The 27,376-nt window shown below is 36.1% G+C and overlaps 2 protein-coding genes across 6 annotated transcripts in view; both read right to left on the bottom strand.

Annotated features, from left to right (window-relative positions):
* LOC101892505 (rho GTPase-activating protein Graf) overlaps positions 1–22,178 on the bottom strand; it is a 214,584-nt gene extending 192,406 nt beyond the window's left edge. For 3 of the 5 annotated variants that reach the window (XR_009342306.1, XM_011294962.3, XM_005185254.4), the window contains exons 1-2: positions 21,381–22,178; positions 14,701–16,225 (exon numbers count right to left, since the gene is read on the bottom strand). Coding sequence is in view for 4 of the 5 variants with exons in the window: in XM_011294962.3 (XP_011293264.2) it covers positions 14,701–15,163 (463 nt within the window). In the remaining variant the exon portion in view is untranslated. Of the gene's footprint in view, positions 1–14,700; positions 16,226–16,321; positions 16,592–21,376 lie in introns of those variants that run through there. The other 2 variants (XM_011294963.3, XM_011294964.3) reach the window with 2 other exon arrangements.
* A 4,419-nt stretch (positions 22,179–26,597) lies between these two features.
* LOC101892799 (acidic phospholipase A2 PA4) overlaps positions 26,598–27,376 on the bottom strand; it is a 32,047-nt gene continuing 31,268 nt past the window's right edge. The window contains exon 6 of the mRNA XM_005185257.4: positions 26,598–27,227. Within this exon, the coding sequence (XP_005185314.1) occupies positions 27,131–27,227 (97 nt within the window). The 3' untranslated portion in view covers positions 26,598–27,130. The remainder of the gene's footprint in view (positions 27,228–27,376) is intronic.

Below are 27,376 nucleotides of genomic sequence, written 5' to 3'. Positions count from 1 at the left end.
GGATCGGTCAAGCAAATGAACTGAACCATCATCGAACAGACAAACGAACAAACAACCTTTGTTGATTGAATATATCTGTGTGTCTGGATGTGCGTGTGTGAGTGCCTGAATATCGCCAGGGGTCGACTCTTGAACACACAAAGTGAAGGGCAATCCCAAAGTGCCATTACAATCAAGTGCAAAAAGCGTTTTAATGTAAACCAGAAAAGAACAACAGCAATGTGGAATATCATTTGAGTTGCCTGCGAACCCCTTGCTCTCTCTCACCACAGCTTCTAATCTGCGGATAACACATTGTATCAATTAGCACTTGAGTTTCATTATTCAATAATCCTTTTTAGATAGAGTTTTTATTGCTGATATTAAAATTGTATTATTGCCATATATCTTTCATTATTTTCGAATATAAATATTAGTGGATTTCTCAAAAAATAGACAAAAAATATTAATTCACAGGAGAGGAAAATAAGATTTTTTGGCATAAATGAAAACAAGTTAAAAAGTATCAGTCGGTTTTGCGGACTGATGTTTACCCTCAGCCAATGTTCGATTATTTATGATTATTCAAATTTTTCGCTCTCTATGAAGAAGATTCTGAAGGAATGGCCAATATTGTCCATTTCTTATCGGACCTAACTAAATATGATATAAATATTGCGACGTACCAGGTTTGGACTATATTGGTTACTTCCTTCACTTTATATGAGATATGTGATAATTTTTAGAAAATGTTAAAATGTGCATGAGTTACCAGATATAGTCGACCGAGGTATTCCATTTGCATACTTCATCTAATACATATTAAATATTGATATGAGCAAAATTACAAGAAAATAAATAAAAAAACATTAATTTCGGCCGGGCCGATCTTTTGATACCCTCCACCTTAGGGCAAAGAAATCAGTGGAACCTATTATGACTCACAAACGCAATTTTTAGACAAATTCGTGGGAAAATGTTGCAAAAATCATCAAAATACCGAATATCGGGAGGTACTGACTTGTTCCGCAAGTAATGACAGATAAACGTATTAAAAATGTTGACATTTGTGAGTGATGTACCAGAAGGGGTTTGCAGATATATATCATCTTCACAACAGATCTTATGTTAACAAAATGTTTATATGAAATTTGGAGAGAGTTGGTTGCTTATATCGCTTTTTTGACCGTTTTGTTTTTCAAAACCTTGAATCCTATGTGGGGGAGTTACCAGAAGATATCGTCTGATCTCTACCATCTTTGTAACAGATCTTGTGTTGATGGAAATATTAAGATGTACCAAGACTGAATGGAATCAGATGTTAACTTCGCGTTTTATGAGCTTCATGGATATTATTTGTGGGGGAGGTACCAGGAGTGGGCCGATATATCCCATCTTCAGAGCAGATATTGTGTTGGTAGAAATAGTGGGATGTGTGAAATATGAAGAGAACCTGGTGCTTATTTCGGTTTTTATCAGCGTGAAGGAGTGGACCGATATTGCCCATGTCCGAAATCGATCTAAGTTTGATAGTAATATTACCATGTACCAAGTTCGGACCGAATCCGATACTCCCCTCGTGAGTTATTGTGCGCACCAGCCAGAGGAACGGAGAGACGGTCCAAAGAGAATTAGGGTTTAAAACCGTTATTTCGATAAGCCACTTTGTGGCCGCATCAAATGATATATCTCTAGCCATATGGCTGTAGGTATAGAAATCGAATAATAATAACTCTCTTAATGTGGGAAATCAATGACCTATTTTTTCTCTAATTTTTCACATTCCAATACTTTTGTCTATATTAGAATTCATGTGAAAATTGAATACATGGGTCCACTCCTTTTGGTAAATCCTCCAAAAGGTTCGAAAATGTCGGAAAAATCATGCAAATGTATCATATATATAATCCACGTTTGTTAGGGAACTGTGTCTGAAACCTTCAAAATGCCGAAAATAAGGAGAAGCCTATAGAACAAATATTGAAAATTTTTTGCAGGAAGAGTTTCATCTACTCGGACCTCAAAGTGTCGAATTTCATGTGATTTGTAATCTAACCATTCCGAAATCACAAAGTACTGTTATAACAGGAGTAATATAAATGTTCGAGCAAACTTTCAAAAAAGAATGGTTCCATAAACAATTATCCCGTTTTGAAGATCTCAACCAAACGATGACGACTTTTTGTTGGGTAAAACACAGAAAATAATGGAAAATCTTGAGATATTGAAACGATAAAGAATATAACCCGTGTCGGTCGCCCAAAAGCAACAGAAAATATTGCTGATGTGGCCTAAAGTGTTGAAGAAACCCCAGGTTGGTCCATTGCTCGTCATTCTTCATTCATTTCATTCGAATTGATTATACACGCAGTGTATGGATATACTTATAGACTCGGTATTTAAGGTTTAAAAAGTTCAGCTCAGGCCGGCCGATCATCAACAACGCCGAATCGCTGCTGATTGGCTCCATAAAAGACAAGAAAATGATTCCAAAGAGCTTCATCGAGAAGTCATCTAGCCTCGGTGGCCATATCAGCAAGCAAAATTGTCGCGAAATTGTTGAGAAGCCTCTTCATTCTTAACATGACGCTGTTTAGTGGGGAGTTATTGAGCCTAACTTTTTCAAAAATGAGGTCAAATAAACAAGTTCAGTAAACAGATACCCTGCGAATCAAATACCGGACGTCCGACACATCTGCTCAAAGTCTGAAGTTTTATCCGTCTCGTCGAGCCGACTTAGGTGCGAATTCTAAGCAATTTGTCTGAGGAATTTTTATCTTGCTGTAGAGTCTTTTCTGTTTGTGTGGTAACATTTGTTGTAAACAAGCAAAAAAAGTGCGTCTCTCTCTCTCTCGCTCTCTTTGTGAGAATTTTTTTTAATATGTGCATCAAAACTTCATGAGACCACTCTTCCAAATTAGATCCAAAAATGTTAGAAAGTCGACAAAAAAAATTCAGAAATGCGCACGATTTAATTCCGAGTTCGGTCCGATATCGGCCCAATTTGCCATGGATATCCTTGCGAATTTAATCCGAATTCGGTTCGAAAGTCGGGTAAAATGTAACACATTCATCTGACTACAACAACTTCATATAACTTTTGGTCAGAAGACGGATTTAATACGCGTATGACATTGGAAGTTTCATCCGACTTTCCGTTCGAGGTCGGACCAGACTCGGACAGTTTGGTTCGCTGGGTAGCGCTACCGAAATGATTTTCTATAGTCGGAGTTGGATTTATCTAGACCATTTTATTTCCACAAAACGGCGCTACGTAACATACAAGCAACGAAACAATTGGTCCTTTGCGGAAAATTTTCTGGACAGTGTGGTGATAATCACAATTGGTTATCGAGATCTTGTGATTTAACACATTGGAACTTCTTGCTTGGGGCCACTTATAAGATAAGGTCTAAGGATAAGGATCCCAAATCTGACTGCTATTTTAAAACTTGTTATTGGATCTTAAGCTTCAACGGAGAAAACTAAGCCCTTAAGTCAACTCTCCCCCGAGATACTTAAGAGTATTTTAAGTCACCCCTACCACCACACTTAAACGTTGATTCGCTACACATGTGTTTATGTTTTCTTACTTATTTTTATTTATTTATTTATTTCATTTTCTGATGGCAAAGTGGTGTTGGTGGTAGTTTTTGTTTTATTTTTGTTTTGATCTCATTTGATTTGTTGCTCTTGTCATTGCATTCGTCATTCGTTCGATAATTCTTTCGGTTCTTGGCTAGATGAAGGATGTGGATGGGCGGGCTGGGGGTTTTAGCCCAATTCGTCGTTACGTTCATTCGCGTTCAATGCCAACCACTTGTTTCGGTGAATGCAACAGCAATGTGTTCGTCGTCATTGTCGCCGTCGTCGACTTCGATTAATATCGTTGTTGTTATTGTTGTTCTCTTAATACACTGCTGTTGCTCAGCTGGCTGCTGTTATGATTTCTGTAGTTGTACACATGTTACGGAATATGTTGTGCGTAAGTCTGTGTCAGCAACTGCAAGTAAATTGTCCCAGCAAACCAATTTGTGAATATGAGACTTGTCGGAAGTCCCTTGGAGGTCCAAAACCCCGTACTGTTGCTAATTAAAAACAAAAATTGCATCAAAAATAATTTTTAATTATAAAATTTAAGGTTTATATTTCTAATTCTCCACTCGAAATATGACTTTTAGCAACCGACGCCAATTATATTCTTTTTCTAAACTGCACTGGTTTTTTTAAGACTTTAAACTGAGTCATTCATTATTGTCCAGTAGAGTATTATTGCTTTGTTTTATTTTTTTTTTTTTAATATTGTTGAAGTTTTTGCTTTTCTATTATAATAATTGTTCGAGTCGGATGTTTAAGTCATTTGTTTTTTTATCTTCACAGCTAGTTTTCTTAAATAGCAATTATTTTGTCATAGTTTTTTTTTTTTTTTTTTTAACGGTGAGATTAATTTTTGGTGAACAACACAATACAATTTGAAACTAAGCCAATTATTTTGGCATTGAACAAAGTTTAAAAACAAAAGATTTGCAAAAAAAAAACAATAATAATTACGAAAATTTGATTGCTTCTGTTTTTGTGGCTTAACACTGGGGGTAGTTGCTGACTGGTAAGGTAAATGGAAGGAAATTAGCAAAAAGTTATACATTTGAATTTCTTGGGGACTGGTTAACTACCAAATAATGGGTTCATTGAAATTTAACATCAGTAACTACTTACAAACGCGCCTACTTACACATTATTTTTATCAAAGGCATGTCTTAAGAAAACATTCCCATAAAACTGCGATAAAAGGATATATACCTAAATTCCATGAAGCATTCGTTATATATTTAGGTCTAGAGTGTTTCTATTAAAATGTCATCCATTTTTAAATAAACATGTTTTTCATTCATTCAAATAGTGGTATAACTCAAAAATTGCTTTTCTTCATTTAGCAATTTCTATTTTTTCTAGAGATCATTATTTATCATTCCGTCCAATTTTTATGTAAAACCTGAAATTTGGTATCAGAATCAAGGTTGCACAGTAGGCTTGATATACTGGGTGAGATAAAACAACTGCAACAAAGTCTAACGCCATTAATTTTACATTTTTTTAATTTTATTGAATGAATGAAAAAAATGTTGGAAATAGCATCAAATTTTACAATAAGTTTAGATTTGTTCGAATTGGCTACCTTTGGCACGAATTATGGCCTTCGAACGGCCAATGAAACTGTCACACGCTGCCCGAATGTTGCTCTGCGCTATTTTGGCCCATTCCCGGCGAAGCGATTGGTAGAGGTGATCGACTCTTTGGTATTTTTTAGTGCCAACTTTGCTTTCCAAAATACAATTCCACAATAGTCCAACGAATTGTTGTCCGTAGATTTTAGTGGTCATTGTCATTGTACTGGAAATGAAACGAGGAACCTCATTTTGTAACCATTCTTGGTTGGCGCGTGCTGAGTGCGATGGTGCTGAGTGCGATGGTGCTGAGTGCGATGGTGCTGAGTCTCGTTGGAATGTCCAAGGTCTGCAGCAAATATGTTTGCGGGCCCAAGACTTTAATACACCCTCCAAAATATTTTTGCGATAATACGCGATACACCATCACCATGGCCGGCGCTTGAATTCTGGTGCCCAACCGAAGGTGCACATTTTCAGCTGACCTCTTTGGCAAGTGAACGCGATCATTTTGTTTGTTTACAAACTGCTGAACAAAGAATGCTTTCTCATCGGAGAAAACCAAATCGGCAGTTCACCACTTTCGGCCAAGCCAAGAAATCTTTAGCTCTTTTGTGTCCATTTTCTTTCTGCTGCGGTGCAAGTTCTTGCACTTTTTGGAATGTCAATGGCTTTACCCCGAGTTAATTTTTCAATATTTGCCGAATGGAGTATTGCAGTATCAGCTCACGAGCCATTTCTCGGCTACTGCGACGCGGTTTTCGATCAAGTCGCTTCTTTACTTTTCAAATCATTTTCGCTGACGTTGCTGACGTCGGGCTACGCTACCAGTATCACTGTAACGAGCGATGGTATGCTCGTTTAAATTTTGGAGTCCTCTAACGATAGCCACTTGTGGTTTTTCAGCCAAATGTAAAGAAATCACACTATCACGCTTGAACTCCATCTCGAATAACTTTTTTCTGGAAAATTATCACCAAAATGCTTTTGTATGAAATACAAATCTGAAATTTGATATTTAGATTTCCGATGGTATCTGTGTTTGAGATTTGGTGGTATATAGGATGAAGGGATAGGGATGGAATCCTCGAATTTGATATTGAGATCTCTCTCTGATATGGAGGTGGTTTAGACAATGTGTACAAAAACTATACCAAAAAGTACGAAAATGTACTAAATTTGATATTGGGTGAAGGAATAAAGCTGGAATCCGAGAATTTGATACGGATGTCACAATTGGTGTCCGTGGTTTTGGATTTTAATTGTACTAAGTGATACTGAATCTGGCAATGGGATGGGATGGGAAATAAGAGATATGAAATCCTGAATTTTAATATTAAGGTCACTGTTGGCATCTGAAGTTAAGATATGGAGATTATGTTGAAAATGCATAAAATAATTGTCCGAAAAGTACTAAATGTTTGTGTACTATAATTGTTCGAAAAGTACTAAATGGTACATATGGATCACAAATGGATTTGGAACACTGCTGGTATCTATGATGGAAAGATGTAGATCGTTTTGAATATGCGTACCAAATGTTAATAAATTCGGTTTTGGGCAGCGTTCGAAAATAAACAGTACACTAACATAGTGTACTGTACCGGTACAGTATCACTAAAAAAAATTTTTAGCGGTAGTGTTCCGGTACACTACCACTAAAAAATATTTTAGTGATACTGTACCGGAACACAACGATGATCGTAGTGTACCGCAGTCGGAGCGCTAAAAAATCGTAGTGTACCGCAGTCGGAACACTAAAAAATCGTAGTGTACCGGAGTCGGAGCACTAAAAAAACGTAGTGTTCCGCAATCGAAGCATTAAAAAATCGTAGTGTAGCACATGACCACATTAAAAAATCGAAACCATAAAACTGATTTTAAACACTCAGCCATACACTGTAAAATATTTAGTTTTTTACACCAACACTCATTCATTTTTCGGTACCACAGGTAAATTATTTGCATAATAACCCATTGCAATGCAACCACTTAAATACCCTTGTTCGTGGAAAATTTCAATTTTGAATGGTTAAATACAAATTATTATGACTTCAGATTTGGTCCTTTTTTATTCTTTCTACCTATTCCCATATTTTTCTACTTTCTTCAATCTTGCAACCAATCTAAACATACATGACAAATAAAATAAATCCAGCTTTTATTTTCATAATATTATTATGCTAGTAATTTTTGCATTATCAAAAACATAAAACATCTAATTTTTCTCACAAATCGTAAACAACACATATGTGGTACACTACCGATACATTATTTTTTTAATGTTCCGCCATGCGGTACACTACGATTGTGTAGTGCTCCGACTGCGGAACACTACGATTTCGTAGTGCTCCGACTGCGGAACACTACGTTTTTTAGTGCTCCGACTGCGGTACAGTACGATTCTTGTTGTGCTCCGGTACAGTATCACTAAAATATTTTTTAATGGTTGTGCTCCGGTACGGTACATTATCTTAGTGTACCACTCCACCTCGGAAGGGTACAGAACACTACGGTACAGTACCATACTGTTTATTTTCGAACGCTGGTTTTGGGTGAAGGGATAGAGCTAGAGAGGATGAGGGTTTATTGTGCAATGATTTTACAAATATCCTCCGTAAACTTTAAAATTAAAGACTTTGATGACCCTTTTGGTATAAAAGGTAAACATTTTTCTATTATTCTGCCCGAAAAAGGAAACAATTTGAATAATATATATAACCTTGAAGGTCTAAAAAACTAAGTACGAAGTATAAAGTTTTGATTAAAAATGTCTATTAAACTGAACAACATTTTGAGTACTTAAAAGTCCTAACACGAACTGTTTCGACGAATCTAAAATTTGAAGGTGGACTTTTCGCTGACGAAGTAGCTGGCACTTGCTTGTGCAGTATATTGATCTTATGAAGGCAGAAGCGATATCTGATGACCTTTTTGCAAATAGTTGTCTATGTTGTTATATTACTTTTTGTGTGAAAAACTTTTTGTCGGGAAGTCACATTTCAATCGTTAATTCTACTGCGTTCTTCTCGAAAATGATTTTTTTGAGATGTGACACCCTATGAATAAAATAGCGATATGTTAAGAATCAAAGGCTGAGGGTATTCACACAGCCATCAGTCAAACGGACGGATACGTTCTAACTGTTTTCAATTTTTTTTTCATTAACAGAATATCGTTTCTCTCCCTCTCTCTCTCTCTCAATACATACAAAGGTACAATTTTCCAACAAAAACAAACCTATCATTGATACAATTTCCATAAATAAAACCACACTTTTGTTTTCTGGAATTATGAACGCTTAATGTCAACATCAGAAAGATAAGAATGCAATGAAATTAAATTCCCCATAAACCACCAAGACCACCAGGCAGCATCTCGGGGAAAAGTATGTAATATACAAAAATTTAAGATAAAATTAATATTCATTCTTTAAGTATTTTGTCGTTATCTGAAACAACAACAACATTTTTAAGAGCGCATTCCGTGAACCATGAACGGGCGAACGAATGAGGCAAAGTGCACAAGTGAATGAATGAATGACGGACTGACTGATGGATAGAATTTCTCACTACTGTCATCGCCAAAACAACAGCAGCAGCAATTTCTCAGATTCACATCTTTGTTTTTTTTTTATTTCTGTGTTGTTTTTTTTTTATACAAATGAGATTACATGAATATATCTCGGAAGATTCTCGGAAATTCTAAACATTTTTACAAGCAATCATACACGCACATGTCGCCTATGGCTACAGGAGTACATAGCCGGCTATCTTTTTAAGATTTGTGTAGTTGTTTGGCAAAGAGCGACGTTGTTAATGCCAAAAGAAAATGTTGTGTCCCAAAATGTTGGTAGCTGTGTTAATTAACTATGAACGAGCAATTCAAAGCCCATCTTTGGCAAACAACAACAAAAAATCACACCATCACCATAGAACCTCTCACCATTCCTTTCCATGAAGGGTGAATGTAAACCAAGGTTTCGGTTTATCTGGAGAAACTCCCCCCAAGGTTCATCATTAATGGCGAAAAATTCCCTTGAAATTATTGTTGTTGTTGTTTTACAACAGCAATATCATGGTTAATAATTTGCACATTTTATGCCCAACAACAATAAAAACAACAATGGGAACGGCATGTAAGTAACGAAAACTGATCGTGTCTCGTAAATACTGCACAAAATGATAAAAAGTCAGGCGATATTTTAAACACATCAGCTATGAGATGAGAATTAATTAGTTTTGATTTAAAGAGCTCTCGAAAACAAGGTGGGAGGTGTTACCCGAATTGCTATAAATAAAATATATACCTATCGGAGTTTTTTCTTTTACCTTTGAAGGTTGGAAATTAGGTTTTAGAAGCCATATCATACCCTGCATCATCGGGCGCACAGTTTCACGACTGTGACCCTAAATTGTCAAAACCGAGTAACTTGGAATACAAATTTATTGAAGGGAATTGATAAGGAACATACAACTTATACATACAAATTAAAGGCCGATTTGTTATTGGCTATTATCTTTTTGAAAACACTGATTATAACAGCTCACGAACTTTTCGTATTTTGCTTCACTGTCAAACATCTTCGATCATTTTACCATGAATCGATTTACAAACGAAGAGAGTATAGAGTATAGAGAATATAGAGAGAAAATCGATCGAAGTCGAGAGAGAGCACATCTTTAATTAGTATAAAAACAAAACGAGCAAAAACCGCATTTTTTGGTTTCGCTCGAATTAGGGGGAGCTTTGCTTTGCTCTATATAGAGTGGAAGCAAAATTAGTTCGAAAACGAGCCAATTCGATTCTACTTTGATTTTTTACACGATCACCGCACTCTCTCACCACTCACAGCAGCATCAAAAACAGTTGGCTGTTACACACCCGCACACAAATCGACAAACAAAATATTTGTTTCCACTCGCTTTCACCATTAGAGCTATCTCTACTTTTTGAAACAGGAGTGACTCGGAAGCGCTCCCATACAGACAAACAAGTGAAGAGTAAACTCCATATAAAACTCCCGCTCTTCGAACAAACCCATTCGCGTGCAAGTTTCAATCCCAAGTGAAATCGAGCAAATTAGAACTAAATGACGGACCAAATTCGCAGCTGCATCGGCCTGTGTTAATGATTAGTCTCGGTTGGAAATTTTGCGGAATATTTTAGGTGTAAAGCCTTTCAAAATACAGCTGGCGCACGAAGTAAAACAAGTAGACCCTCCACCATTTTGAAGAAACATGAAACATTGAAAAAAAATCCGCAGAAAAATACCTCTCAAATGAAACCCTTTATATGGGGTTTACACGAATTTTTTTCATAGGCTGCAAATACAAAATTTGAAATAATTCCAGTGAGTAAAGCCGCTTAAACGATCAATACCGAATATCGAGAGGTATCGTTATATGGGGGCTATACGAAGACGTGAACCTGACTTCGAAGATGTGAACCTGACAACAATTTTTTGTCATGGGCTTCAGTACCTATTATAAAATACGATATTTTAAGCAATTCCGGTAAAAAATATAGCAAAAATCATAAACATACCGAATATTGGGAGGTACTGTTATATTTCGGCCTATATGGTCCATGGCCCATTTACGAACATAACCCTACAAACTTACGCTAATCAAGAATACATATACTTTGCTGGCTCTGCATGAGTATTTCGAAGGGTCACAAACAGAATGACAAAGTTAATACACCCTCCATAGAACGACGGAGGGTATAAAAACGAACATATGGGCTCATGGAATGAATGCGAAAATCCATTTTTTTGGCTTAATGCGTACGTAATCAAGCAGAATTGTCAATTTTGGAGTGAAGATAAGTCAGATGTATTGCAAAAGCCATAAATCCAAAAAAATTCACCGTTTTGGGCAGTTTATGGGCTGGTAGCATCATTGCATTCTACTTCCTCAAAGGTAACTGTGAATGGCGAGCCCTACCATGAGATGATAATCAACTTTTATTGGGCAACAAGACGATGCCACATTCCACACAAACACCATCCGCAACAATAGACTTATTGAGAGCCGAGCTCGGTAAACATTTAATTTCACGTTTGGGACCCGTCAACTGAACGTTCAGGTCGTGCGATGTGACGCCTTTGCACTTCTTTTGTGGGGCTATGTTAAAGATCATATCTGTTTCGATTGATGCATTGAAAGACAACATTAAAGCATTTATTTATGATTTACCGGAAAAATTGTAAAGAATGTGCCAAAATGTTATTAAGCTGATGGACCACTTGTGATACAGTCTCGGTCAACATTTGCATTAAATAACCCCCAAACATAAAATTATATGAACCCTACTATCAATTCAAATACAAAATCTATGCATTTTCTGAATTCTATGTGCTTTTTGGGAAAGCTTTCCTAGCTCTTAAAAAATCACCCTAAAAAATTGAAATCCAAAGTCAAATTTTGGACTATCCGCTTCTGCAGTTGAAAGACTCACATCTTACTACAAATACACGTTGGAATCAAGTTATATGTATCGATCCTAAAATGATCGCTTCCATCTTCTGAGTGTGTGAGAGAGAGAGACAACACATTGTGACTGAGACAATATATTTTATTCTATTTGTTTACTATCAAATAAAAAACCAACACCTGCTAATTAAATAGATGCCGTAACAAATTGTAACCGCAACCAAGCCAAACAGATTTGTCACGTGATCTTTTCTCTATTCTTTACAAAAATGTTATCTAAGCCGATTATAGAATGAAACACGATATTTAAAATTAACAAAAGAGAAAAGGAGAAAAGATATGTGGATTAAATAGTCAAGCAAATACAGATAGTCCTAATGTTTCAAGGATACATGGAGCTCTTGGAAATCCAGAAAGAAATATCGAAATGAATCCTGTTTTTTTTTTTGTTTTCTCTTCCTTTGATTAATCGAAATGGTAATGCTTATCATGTGTTTTCGGACTGAGATATTTTTTCATTTGATCTATGCCGCACAAGCGATAGCCATTGTCGTAGCACACAATTCATTGATTGCTATGAAATTAGTCAAAAGTGTTGACAAGGTTATTACCAAAAAACTCGCTTCCCACATGTCGTCACAGCTATTGTCGCTATGGCCATATTAAAAATAAACAATTTTTAAAGCGGTCTTCTTAAAATAAGTCATTAATGAAAGTGATATCACAAATCTCCAGAAAATATATTTTCATTTTTTTCTGAATTTTCGGAAAATTGTATATATATACATCAGACTGCTGTCATTTCTAACCCACAGCTGTTAAAATTATTCCAGTGGCAGCACATTATATTGTTTACAAGCGTACAAAAGCATTTTGGTCAGAATTTTCCAGAAAAAAAGTTATTTTTTATATTTGGCTGGAAAACCACAACTGGCTATCGTTAGAGCACTCAAGCACTGAAATGTGAATAAATCTTTTATGTCTCGATCCATCGCTCGTTACCGTGATACTGTCATGACGTCAAGGCAGTGGATGGAAGAAAACAGCAACATCAGCGGAAATGGTTCGAAGTAGTAGTAAAGAAGCGATTTGATAGAAAACCCGCGTTACAGTGGCCGAAAAATGGCTTGTGTGCTGAACATATCGCAATATTCCATTCTGCAAATATTGGAAAATGAGCTCGGGGTAAAGTCATTGAAATTCCAAAAAGTGCAAGAACTTACACCGCAACAGAAAGAAAATAGACTTAAAAGAGCTAAAGAGTTGCTTCACTTTTTCCGAAAGTAGTGAAGTGCCAAATTTGGTTTTCTCCGATGAGAAAATATTCGTTGTCCAGCAGTTTGTAAACAAACAAAATGATCGTGTATACTCGCCAAAAAGGTCAGCTGAAAATGTGCACCTTCGGTTGGCCACCAGAACTCAAGCGCCGGCCAAGTGATGGTGTGGGCCGCAATAACAGCCGATGCTCGCTCTCCGCTCGTATTAATCGACCTTGGCATCAGAATAAATGCCGAATTTTATCGCGAAAATATTCTGGAGGGTGTATTAAAGCTTGCGGGACGCAAACATTTTGGCCGCAGACCTTGGGCATTCCAACAGGACTTAGCATCATCGCACTCAGCACGAACGATTGCAAACCATGGTTACAAAATACCAAGAATGGTTAAAAAATGAGGTTCCTCCACTTCATTTCCAGCGGACAATGGTCACCAAAATCTCCGGATACCAATCCGTTGGACTATTGTGTTTGAAGTATTTTGGAAAGCAAGGTTGGCTCTAAAGAATACCAAAGTGTCGAACCCCTAAGTAAGCGCTTCGACCGGAATGGGCCAAAATATCGCAGAGCTATATTCGTGCAGCGCGTGACGGTTTCATTTGGCGGTTTGAAGGCCATAATTCGTGCCAAAAGTGACCAATTCAAACAAATCTAAACTTATTCTAAAATTTAATGCTATTTCCGACATTTTTTTGCTTTCATTCAATAAAATTTAAAAAAAAAATAAAAATTATGGCTTTTGATTTTGTTGCAGTTTTTTATCTCACCCTGTATTTTTGATCAGCGTAAAATTCAAAGGCGATTTAGCCTTGTCCGTCCGTCTGTTGTTATGACGCTAGAGTCAAAATGAATTAAGATATGAATTTTTGTCTGCAGACAGGTCAAGTCCAAAAATGGGCTACATCGGTCCATGATATCACATAGCCCACATATAACAATACCCCCGATATCCTGTATTTTGATGATTGTAGCAAAATCTTTGAATGGATTTGTCTGAAAATCTACACAAGGAGGTCTTTCTATGTAGTTTACCCCCCATTCAACGGTACCCCTCCCTATATTCGGTATTTGGTTAATTTTAGGAACATTTTTATATATTACAGCCTATGACAAAAAATTGCGTATTCAGGCCCACGTCTTTGTACAGCCCCCATAAACGTTAACTCCCTATATTCGGCATTTTGATGATTTTTGAAACATTTGAATTGTTTTAAATTTCGTATTTGAAGTTCCTAATAGGTACTACAGCCTGTGACATGAAATTGTCTATGAAAGTACAGGTGTTCGATGAAAATTGCCAAATTCGATTCAAATGGTGGAGGGTATTCAAACTTGTTTTGCGATAAATTAATCCTACAACTCGAGAGATCAAACACACATTTATTTAATTGAAGATTAGTTCTTCGTTCAATTTTGCATGCAGAGACTTCAAGCATCAGAAAAGGCAGAGATGGGTATGATTTTTTACCTTCTTAATTGTACCGTGGGAATTTTTGGTTTTGTTATTGTCATATATTTCCACGTTTTGGTATAGCCCCTTTATAATTTTAATGGCAGATTTTAATAAATTTGGATGATTTTGTATTTTGATTTGATTTTAGATGAAATTCTCTGTAAAAATCCACTCCCCACATACATTTCGATGATTTTTTTAAATAATTATCTCAAACTTGGCATTTGGAGTTCGTAATAGACACTGTCTTCTCTGGCAGATCATTGCCTATAGAGGTTCTAACATCAATAAAAGCCCTAACCTTTAAAGGTAAGTCAACACACAACTATAATTCCTATCTCAAGATATATTTTACAAAACTAACTATAATTGAATTTCACCACCACTTACCTTTTGCAGCGCTCATCAGATCCTTGACCTCCTTGATGATGCGTTTTATCTGTTGACTAGTGTGATCCAATTCCTTTTCGTGGCGATTCAAATTGTCGCGAAATTCTGGACTATCGACGATGCATTCCTCGAATTCGAGGGGTTCTAAGCCGCGACGGGCATCCTTGGTGCCCCCGCCCATTTTGCCGCTGCGATTGTTGTTGTTATTGTTGTTGTTGTAATTGCCGTTGCTGGAAGAGCGGCCAACCAGGCGATGGGATTTCGATTTGGATTTCAGGCCTTTTTTGGATGATGCCGACAATGGTGGGGCAATTAGATGATTGGGTGATGAGGCGGATTTGGAGAGTTTGTAGCCGCCGTTGTTGTTGTTTTTAGTGTTAATGTGAATATAATGCAAGTTATTGTTATTATTGTTGTTGTTATTATTATTGTTATTGACTGTTTTCGATTGATTATTCTTCATAATTTTTTATTTAAATTTTGAATTCAATTCAAAACAAACGGTACAGCAGGCGAGCGTTGTTGTTGCGTTGCAAAGAAAAAGTGGAAGAGAATTAAGGCTGGGGGAGAATAACACAAAGGCGGCAAGAGAAATCTTTCGTTGATTGGAATTTTGCACAGAAAACACTTGTTTGTTAATCTTTAGTTGCTTGCGGCGGGTGGGTGTATGGCATGTAAATCACAAAACACAAAAAAATGGAGGAAATGAGGGAGAAAAACAAACTCGAAAATTCAAACTTAAAGGACTCATAAAACTTCTTAGACTGGCATTGTGGACACCACTAAGTTTCGTGATCGTGGTGCATGGATAGATGGATAGACACTTGGGTTGATTGATTTCAATTTTAATTTTGTTTTGGGAAATTTTTCTTTTGTTTGGCACTGTTTTGTGGTTGTTGCAATTGTGTTTTATTCCTTTTCTTTGCTTAGTCCTTCTTTGGGTTATTGCAGTGGATGACGTTGGTGGTGGTGTTTTCGTTTCTGTCGCAGCTGTTGTTGTTGTTGGTGTTTTTGGCGATTTGCTTTACAACGAGGAATTCCATTGCACCTAAAGGTATTTTTCTTGTTTTTTGTTGTTGTATTTACGTTTCGTTGTTTTTATTGTTTTCTCTTTTGGCTTACTTTTCGCTCGTTAATTTTGTTTTACTCGCGACTCTTGTAATGTGGCCAGCTGCTGCACACATGGACGCAACGCACACACACACTCAACACAGCATTTGCGCACTCGTAGTACTTCGTATTAACCAGCCAGCCAGTCAGCCAACAAACCGACAACGACAACTCAACTTGTAACTTGTTTTTGCCGTTTCTCTTCTTTGTTTCTCGCATTCGTCGTCGTCGTCTTTCGTTTAAAATAATTTCACACAGAAACACTCACGATCGATGGATGGATGTCACAACGAAATTAAAACAACAAAAATAAATTATATTTTTTTCATTTAATTTTTTCGCCAATTTTCGAAATCTTTTATCGTGGAATTGAAAATAATTTTTTTGAGAAAAAAAAATTATAAACAAAAAAGAACTGAAAATAAAAAAAAACACAAAGAAACAAAATTAGCACAGAGCGGAGAGAGGGACATAAAACTTGGAATTAGACCACAAAAATTGCAAAAATTACCAGCTCACTTTTCACTATTTTCCGTGTTTTCCTTCACATTTTGTTATTTTATTTTACACATTTTCCAAAAAACAAATTATTTATTTTGAATTTTAATTTCTTGTCAAATGTAATGGAATTTTTCTAGTTTCTTTCTTTTCTATTCCACTTGCTTTGATGTATTTTTTATTGTTTTATTTTTGCGTTTGTCCGTATTCCGTAGTTTTCACTCTTTGCGATCGTTTCGAACCATTTGTTTGCCAAGACTGGAGTTGAAGTTTGAATCTGGTTTAGATTCGAGCTTGGGACTCACTCACTCAGTCAGTCACTCTCTGACATGTGCTGTTTCGCGTCTGGCTTGTGGTGGGTTTTGTTTGTTTATTTTGTTCGCTCTTTCGCTACTACTTTTATTTTTGTTGATCGTCGTTGCTCGATCGACAAACATGTTCGTTTGCAACAAGACTTTTTATCGAGGAGTTGTACCTGAGAGTTGATCGTAAATTCTTTCTGGCATTGAAAAAGGAAAGAGTTGCCAAAATTTATAATTGCTCGAATTAATATTAGGGTTCACCTGCGATGGAGAAAATCATATATGGAGTTTGTCGTTCCTTTTGCGTCTTATAAATTCGTTAAGGCCGTACCTGATAAAGGTTGCGGTTCTAATGGTTTTAAGCGTTTCGAATCAGACATAAAAAGGTTTCCTAATGAGAATCTGAAATCTTAAATCTCAGATAATTTCATCCTAATTCACAGCACATTTTACACCCAAAATTCGCAAAATATGTAAAATAATGTCGGGAACATATATCGATAATTTTAAGGATCAATGATTGTCATCTATCAAATCTTCTACGATACCAAATTTGAAAAAATTAAGTGGGTAACAGTACGTTTATATATAAATGGGTTAACCGACTGGGTTTGGATTAAAATTGTCATATCCATTACTTATACTTCAAATAAATCCTCTCAAAGTAGGTTAACCCTACAAAAAGTTCTAACGTAAACATGGCATAAATGTAACTAGGATTATCAAAATACCGAATATCGGTGGGTATCGTTATAGGTGCGCTATAGGAAAACGTGGAACTAAATATTCAATGTTCTGCCACCGGGCTAGAACCCATTATGAAATACAAATACCAATTTTTAGACAAATTCGTCGAAAAAATGTGGCAAAAATCATCAAAATATCGAACATCGGGAGGTATCTTTATATGGGGGATATACCAGAACGTAAACCTATATATGCAATGTTTCGTCACACGAGCTAGAACCCATTACGAACTACAAATACCAATTTCTGGACAGAAATGTGGCAAAAATCATCAAAATAACGAATATCGGGAGGAACCGTTATATAGGGGTTATACCAAAACGTGGACCTATACATACAATGTTTCGCCACACGATCTAGAAACCATTATGATCTACAAAATCAAATTTTTAAAAAAATCCGTGAAAAAAATGTGGCAGAAATGATCAACTTAGTCAATCGACTTAGAATTTTATGCTGATTATGAATATATATACTTTATGAGGTCTACGACTTATATTTAGGGATGTTATAAACGGAATGAAAAAGTTTCCAATGTAGATGGAACTTTTAAATTTCGCCGTAGTGTAGCAATTTGTGGAAAACACTTTAGCTTCCGACGAAATAAAGAAGGTTGACAAAATTTCACTCTGGTATATTTTATGTCTGTAAAATTTGTATTGAAAATGGACCATATAGGTCCAATTTTGGAACTTTTTTCTATGATAAAAAATTGCAGAGATCCACGCTTTCGCATAACCCCATATAACGATGTGTTCGGTATTTCGATGATTTAACATTTTTATATTTTAACATAATTATTTATATCAAACTAGATAATTGGCTATAGAGGTTCACGTTTTCGTCCCCATAGACCCATGTAACTGTAGCACCAGATATTCAAAATGTTTATAATTTAAGCGGTTTTTTTTGTCAATCCTGTGTATTGTATAAAATAAATATTTTTAAAACGAGTGATTTGAAGAAATGTATATTGCGAGACGAACAGTAAATACATTAACCTTTTTTGCCATGAAATTGAAAAATTAAACAGTTTGGCCAACAATGAATAATGGGTTAATAATGCAGCTAAAATCATCAAAATACCGAATATAGGATTTTCGGGGCCATAAAAAGACCTGGACCTGCATAGACAATTTTCTGGCATATAGTACCCCTTACGAACTCTAAATACGAAATTTGAAATAGCTCCGGTGAATAATGTCGCTAAAATCATCAAAATACCGAATATTGGAAATTACCGTTATATGGAGGCTATACGAAGACGTGGGCCTGCATACGCAATTTTTTGCCATAGGCTGTAGTACGCATTACAAATTCTGAATACGAAATTCAAAACAACTCCGGTGAATAATGTCCCTAAAATCTCAAAATATCGAATATCGGGGTATATACGATATATACGGGGCTATACGATATCTTCTAATATATATAGACATTTCTCCTCCAGGGAGAAAAAACTTGTAGCATGGATTTTTAGACAAAGACCGACAGGCGGGCATATGACCGTCTTAGAATTTAACACTGATCAGGAATATATACATTGTCATGTATAAAATTATTATTTCGATAAGTTACAAATGGAATGACGTAATATAGCCTCTACACTAGGTATGGTGGAGGGTAAAAAAAATAAGGATGACAAACAGGAAATTCTGTGTTTGTGTTTGTGACCGGGATAAAACACGGTGTGGATGTTTTGGCAAATACTTTCTAAATGTCCTACGTTCGGGGCTTTGAAATCGGTTTGGGGTATTTCTAAGACCGGCTACGCGAACGAAATTTTTTCTAAATGCGATACTTTTCACGCAACCGCTACCTTTTAAAAATTTACGTGATTTTTTGTCATAGGCATCTATTACGAACTTTAAATACGAAATTTGAAGCAATTCTGGTAAATAATGTCGCAAAAATCATCGAAATAAGTAATATTGGGTGGTACCGTTATATGGGGGCTATATGAAAAAGTGGAGCGGCAAAGTTTTAGTCTTCTATCTAAATTCGTTCAAAATATAGCGTGATTACCACAGTCAGACAGACAGATGAACAGATGCACAGACGTAAGGACAACGGCAAATCGACTTAGAATTTTACGTTGGGTCTGACATGAGTATTTCGAGGAGTTACAAACGAAATGACAACGTTAATACACCCTCCATAGTATGGTGGATTGTATAAAAATGAGCCGAAAAACAAAAAAAATGGCTTACGATTTCCAACAATAAAATATGTTTTAGAATTGCTTGACCTCATATATCAATCACCGGAAGTAGAAAAAAGCTAGTTGCAAGTGATTGCAAGAAAAAAATTGTTCGGCAAGAATTTGCAAATCCGCAGTAAAAGAATTGCCAAAAAAAAACTCGCGAACAATTTTTTAAATTTTTTTCCAGAGCTAGGTATTTTTTCCTTGATTCCGGTAAAGTATTTTCTTGGGGGAGAGACCACGATGCCCAGATATTTGGCCCAAAAGTGCGGACACAAGACCCGGGTTTTCATGAATGTAATCGGCTCTTCCGGGTTCAAAGACCCATATCTCCGGATCCAAGGAATGTTGTAGCATTTTGGAAAGATTATATTATGAACTAGGATTTTGTGCATACATTTTGTGAACTACCGAAATGGGACCATTTTCGACTTTAGGGGAATTTTTAAAAAATTCGGTTCCAAACAATGCAACTCCGAAAACATTTTTAATAACCACATTACGTGACCACTTGTTTAATAAGTATTAGCATTCAAGAAACCTGTACAGTAATGTAGGGTCTAAACTGGGCCCGTCCCCCAATAAAAAAAATACTGAAATGAGATCATTTTCAACTTTTGGGGATTTTTTTAAAAAATTCGCTTCAAAAAATGCAACTCTGAAACCATTTTTAATAACCACATCACGTGACCACTTGTTGAATGGGTATTAGCATTCATGAAACCTATACAGTAATGTAGGGTCTAGCCCGGGTCCGTCCCCAATAAAAAAAATACTTTCCCTGTATTAGGATTCAAATACCTACCTCTGGCAACTAAAGTTAAGCTCAAATTTTAGGGTAACCAGACACACCTATCGGTATATGCTAATGGCGTATTTTTGGAGTTAGGATGTCAGTCATTATTAAGCGTAGTTATATTTTATGATCTCTATAATGTATTCGAGCCCACCCTCTTGAAAAATTATTTTACCTATCCATTTTGCTAGATAGGAGTTATGCCACCGATACTACATTATTCACTTTATTTATTCTGAACCAAAAATTGAAATTTATTTCATCACTTCCTGTTGAAAAATTCCTTTCTCAAAAGACCGATTAAAATTTTGAGCTATTCCTCTCACCCCCAGATGGGTATTCTTTTTAGATACATTTCTTACTAATCTTCTCTTTCTACCAATTGGTGTGACATTTTCGATGATTTGCATGGAATTCGGGTTGGGTGGTAGTGTTGGTGGCTGTTAGCTGTTTTAACTGTTGCCGATAAGCAACAGAATGTTTGGTTGGTTCTTCTTCTCCTTCATGGAGGTGTCTTCAGAAAGCGACAGCATTGCACAAACGGACGGACGGACGGACCGACAAACAAACGTCAATGGTGGTACGCACATTTCGAGGCAAAACAAACGAGCGAAAAAAGAGAAATCGGAAACTTGAAAACTGAAGAAAACTGGATTTTTTGTGCTTCTTCTTTTGCTAAACAACAACAGCAGCAGCAGCGACAGCAACAAAAAGCGCAACTTTAAGAATCTGAGTGTGGTGTTTTTGTTTTTTTTTTTTTTTTCATTTCAGCTAAACTTGAATTGCAAGCTCACATTGATATGTTGCTGCTGTTGGGCTTGTATTTGTTACTATTCTCATTGTTTTTGTTGTTGTTGTTTTGCAAAGGAATGTTTTTGTGTGAACACTGGTTGGTGCTGCGCCGCTGCTGCTGCCACTGTTGGTGATAATTTTTGCAATTTTTTTTACATCATACAGAGATTTCTGTGGCATTTTCACAACTTCGAAACGAACTCACACTCCCTGACAGGGCATGCATACCTACATTTATTTGATATGTATCCCAAAAGTGTAGAGAGAAGATATCACAATACGCTGCCGAGGATAATAATAATGGGTATGTATGTATGCGTGTATAATCCAACAAGGCAAGGCGGTAACACAATAAAGATTTTTTTCACAATATTTTTGCTTCGCTTAGATGCTTAACTTATTAGTTGAATTTTCTTTTTCATTGGAACGGGATGATGGAGATTAACACTGTTGCTTTCACAATTTCAATTTCTCGTTTGCAATTAAAAGCGAATGATTGATGTTTCATTTGCAGATCATTTCACAATTTTAAGTTTTTTTTTTTCACTTTTGTCAAACAGCAATTTGCTCCCAAATTAACTTTGGCCAATTTGTTGTTATCACTGTGTGGCTTTTAGTTGTTGCTATTTCACCTTTAATTTGTTAAAACAAATAAATTCACAATAACAATTACTTTTTACCGCTTTTCACTTTTCCCCGCTTACGATGTTATATTCAAAAGGGGGGACCACTTGTTTTTTGCAATTTCTAAATCACACACACACACACGGCTATCTACATTTCCCGGTAGTTGAAGTTGTTGTTATCGCAATACGGATATTTTTTTCGCTATTCAATTGCTTTTTTATTTTCTTCTTTAATTTGTGTATTTTTTATTCGTTTGTTGAATGAATGAATGTCACCACAGCAACAGTTTTATTTGTTGTTGGTGTGTAAAATAGTAAACAAAAAATTCTCGTAAAAACACGACGAAATTATCCGACATCACGACCGCACACACCTAATACGTTCTCTCATTTAAAACTGAAATCAAAACATATGCGACGGCAACGTCACAGCTCAAATTCAGAATGAGAGTAGATAGGGTTCAGTAAATCGACTTTTGATTCAGCAAACGAAACGTTTTTCAAGTGAGAGAGAGAGAGTGGATGAGGAAAAGAGAGAAATTTCAGCGAATTTGGACAACGAAATGGAATATAAGAATAACTTTGGAAGCAACATAGGGCGTTGCCACATCAAAAAAATTAAATTAAAAGTACCACAATTGGTATTAAGCAATATGTTGGGATATTTGTATAGATGGCGTTGAAGTCAGTTAAAATAACGTATAATTATTTTTGTTGTAAACGAAGAATTTTTGGAAAATCTATTCCTAAGGTCACAGTAATAAAAGGTATTCTCATTTGCTAAATCGACAATGACAACACTTTATCACCGTGCCAGCCCTACACTTTGTTGTGTAATTTTGCATACCCTCAGCCATATGGCTACAGAGTGTATATATCACTTGATACAGTCAAAACGTGCCTAGTCAAAATAACGGTTTTATACCCTAGGTTTCTTTGGACCAAATCCGTTTCATGACATTTGGGGTCGATCTAGCGATGTCCGTCCGTCCGTCCTTCAACACCTAAGGTATCTGTTAGTCTAATAATGAAAAATGGTTGCCTGAAAAACTGTCTTCACACAAGGCAAAGGAAAGGCAAGATTGATTGAAGAAAAGGAAGCTTAATATGAAACACAGGGACATCAAACGTTTCAAATTCTCCACTTTGATAAGTAAGTACATTGGTAAAGTGATATAATTTATTTTTATAAACTTTTTAGTTTACAATTTATGGCCCTCACACAAGGGAATCATCGTCCCAACAATCTCGTGTCATGTACGAATTTTTGGAACTATAATGTCCCTACCTGGACACTGAGTCCTTACAATATTCGTTGTCATCTTGGTAAAATTTCATATGGTAAGTAGTAATTATAAAATGGTATTTTTAAAAAAATTAAAAAATCAATTTCACTTTTTTAAGTTAAAATAGTGGTCCATTCAAGGAGGAGATGTCTTCACAATATTTGTGGGCACAATTTCATATGTTAAGTAATAATTATAGACTTGTATTGTTTTTTTTAATAAAGTTTCCTTTTTAAGGCTTTTATTTAATAAATTAATACAATTCTTTAGTGAATATATACCATATGAAATGGTGCCAATGTGCCCATGAAAATTTTGAGGATATAGACCTATAGTTCCAAAAATTCGTACATGACACGATAGTGGCGGAAGCTATAAATTTAATTAAAATTAAAAAAAAAAAAACAATTATTATTTACCATATGAAATGGGGCCGAGATGCCTATAAATATTTGGAGGACTCCTCTTACAGTTCCATGGTACGAGATTGTGTGTAGTACCATATATACCATAGACTGCATTTTAACTGTAGCGCATGTTAATTTTTCAATTTGTAATTCAGGGTGAGATGAAAAAAACTGCAACCAACTTCAGACTGCTGTCATTTCCAAGCCACTCGTCCGACAGCTGTTAAAATTATTCCAGCGACAGCTCATTATATTGTTTACAAGCGTACAAAAGCATTTTGGTGAGAATTTTCCAGAAAAGAAAAGTTATTCGTGCTGGAATTCAAGCGTGATAGTGTGATTTCTTTATATTTGGCTGAAAACAACAAGTGGCTATCGTTAGGGCACTCCAGCATTTGAATGTGAATAAATCTTTTGTGTCTCGTACCATCGCTCGTTACCGTGATACTGGTAGCTTAGTGGACGGAAGAAAAACAGCAACATCAGCAGAAGTGATTCGAAAAGTAAAGAAGCTACTTGATCGAATCCCGCGTCGCAGTGGCCGAAAAATAGCTCGTGAGCTGAACATATCACAATATTCCATTCGGCAAATATTGAAAAATCAACTCGGGGCAAAGCCATTGCAATTCCAAAAAGTGCAAGAACTTACACCGCAACAGAAAGAAAATAGACTCAAAAGAGCTAAAGAGTTGCTTCGCTTGGCCGAAAGTGGTGAACTGCCGAATTTAGGTTTCTCCGATGAGAAAACATTCGTTGTTCAGCAGTTTGTAAACAAAGAAAATGATCGTGTTTACTTGCCAAAGAGGTCAGCTGAAATTTTTGTGCACCTTCGGTTGGCCACCAGAACTCAAGCACCGGCCATGGTGATGGTGTGGACCGCCATAACAGCCGATGGTCGCTCTCCGGTCTTATTAATCGACCGTGGCATCAGAATAAATGCCGAATATTATCGTGAAAATATTGTGGAGGGTGTATTAAAGCCTTGGGCCCGCAAACTTTTTGGCCGCAGCCCTTGAACATTCCAACAGGACTCAGCACCATTGCACTCAGCACGCGCCACCCAAGAATGGTTACAAAATGAGGCTCCTCGCTGCATTTCCAGCGCACAATGGCCACCAAAATCTCCAGATACCAATCCGTTGGACCATTGTGTATGGAGTATTTTGAAAGGCAAGGTTGGCACTAAAAATACCAAAGTGTTGATCACCTCAAGCAAGCGCTTCGCCGGTAATGGGCCGAAATATCGCAGAGCAACATTCGGGCAGCGTGTGATGGTTTCATTGGCCGTTTGAAGGCCATAATTCGTGCCAAAGGTGACCAATTCGAACAAATCTAAACTTAATCTAAAATTTGATGCTATATCCGACATTTTTTGCTTTCAGTCAAATAAAATTAAAAAAAATGTAAAAATTGTGGCGTTTGACTGTGTTGCAGTTTTTTTTATCTCATCCTGTATGTATATGCTTTGTAGGATATACCTCCAAACTATGGTGTATAATAACAAAGCTAACCCTCATATGATGCATGTCCTTCCTCACATTCCTGGGTGGGAGAGTTTTATCCACCACATGAAGGTTTGGGTGACTTCCACTTTCACCATTCATTCATTTCTGTTTGGGTTTGTGTTCTTGTTGACCCGCTTGCTATTGGACCTGATTTGGCTGTTATGGCTGATTGTTATGATTAATGTTGTTGCCACGTGTTTTTGGAGTTGAGTTGTTCCATAAACTTTATACTTAAGATCGACGGCGACACCTAGTTTTCAAATCCAGAATTTCTATTCATTTAGCAAAGACATATACCATAAGCTATACAAATCAAATTCAATGTTGTCATACACACCTTGCAAACGACAAAATCCACCATGTTATTCGAACACATCATTGACTGTTATATTATTTGAAGAAGAAGTGGCCAAATATCGTAAATTTGAAGGTAAAAATTTACCGTTGCCCTATGAAATATTTTACCCCAATTATTTTTTGAAGTTTAATATTTTATTGTTGCAAAACGGTCAGGCTTAATGCCTTTATCGTTGTTTTTATAAAAACAACGTTTGTTTATTAGTGGAGAACGATGGTAATGTTTACCAGGGGGTTTCGGAAAGAGCCACCAATCCTCATCAGTTCCCTTATTTTTGGTCTGGGATATTCTCCCCAGAAGTCATTTTTAAAATAACTTCTACGACAAAAAGCATTTTTTACCCAAGTGACAAGATCGTAAGCTCAATAGAAGAGGAACCAAAGAATGAAATAAAACTAAATTTCTTTTGGAAAATCTTCTAAATTTTACAACCGCACTTATAAACATTTACATCTTTCTCCACTTGTTATGCTTTCGTTCTACTTGAACGAAGTAGCATAACCATGTAAGTTGGTTTTGTCTGGTACAACAAAAACCCCTTCGTCGACCGTGCCTTGTCTATTATTAGAACAGTGTTGGCTTTGTTTGTTCGGGAAAAACAAGGGAATTGATGAGAATTGGTGGCTCTTTCCGAAACCTAGGTATTCCCTGCATTACCCCCTGGTAAACATTACCATCGTTTTCAACTAACAACCAAAAGTTGTTTTTATAAAAACAACAATAAGGGGATTAAGCCTGACCATTTTGCAGCAACAAAATACTATGGTATCCCGAACAAACAAGCCAACATTATTCTGTTTAATATTTTATTTTAACAAAAAAAAACTTTTTTAATTACGGTCGGTGCCAAAGTTTGCACTTTTATTTTTGGATAAATTAAAAGCAGAATATGTGTGGCAAATTGTACAGGGTGAGATAAAAAAAAAAACTGCAACAAAGTCAAACGCCATAATTTTTACATTTTTTTTAATTTTATTGAATGAAAGTAAAAAATTTCGGAAATAGCATCAAATTTTAGAATAAGTTTAGATATGTTCAAATTGTTCACCTTTGGCACGAATTATGGCCTTCAAACGGCTAATGAAACCGTCACACGTTCTGCTTTCCAGACACAAAAGTCCAACGGATTGGTATCCGGAGATTTTGGTGGCCATTGTGCGCTGGAAATGAAGCGAAGAACCTCATTTTGTAACCATACTTGGGTGGCGCGTGCGGAGTGCGATGGTGCAATTCCACTACAAATCTCTCCAAAAAAATACAAAATACGTTTTTAATTTTTTTATAATATTTTTATTTCATGTTTTCATTTTCATACACATCTACTAAATAGTTACATATGTATATGTCTTTGGTGTGTCTGTGCAATATATAACGAATTATTTTAAATAGTTGTACCAAATTTCGGGATGAGATCATTTAAACGAATGCTATTTCTTTTTGTTTTCTTATCGTCAATGTTATCGATTGTATCGATTTTTTACCTGACCAAAGGAATCCAGACTTTTACTATATGCTAAGATGATATCACTTGTTCGGAGGTCATCATTATTCGCAGATCGGAGTACTTAGTTTCATAGTTGTTGGTTGGTTGGTTGCTCGGTTGTGATTTTTACAACGACATAATGCTCAAAAATTTTATTTTGTGTAAAATATCTACGTGTTTGTATGTGTGGTGTGTATGAAGCTTTACTACTCTCTAAATATGCAGGTATCGGATTTTCGGTTTCAGGAATTAGTTCCATATTCGTTGTACAATAATTGCCATTAGTTTGATTGACATTCATGTTTTTTGCTTGCGATTTATGTACGTCCTGGAGCACTGGGTACATATTTCTCGGAGGGTTGATATTGCCATTGGGCGCAAATTTCATCTTGTTCGGTTTGGTTGTAGCCAGCTCTGGAAAAAGTAAAATGAATATCATAGAAGAAGGTGGACTTGGATATTTCGCAATGAACACAAATTCAAAATTAAAAAGAAAAAAAAAACACACAAACAAAAATTCTACTTTTTAAAAGATTTATTTAAATCAAAAATAAAATCTTTAC

The sequence above is a fragment of the Musca domestica genome, unplaced genomic scaffold (genome assembly GCF_030504385.1).
Source record: "Musca domestica strain aabys unplaced genomic scaffold, Musca_domestica.polishedcontigs.V.1.1 22, whole genome shotgun sequence".
Taxonomy (NCBI): domain Eukaryota; kingdom Metazoa; phylum Arthropoda; class Insecta; order Diptera; family Muscidae; genus Musca; species Musca domestica.
This window is presented reverse-complemented; position numbering and strand designations above follow the sequence as displayed.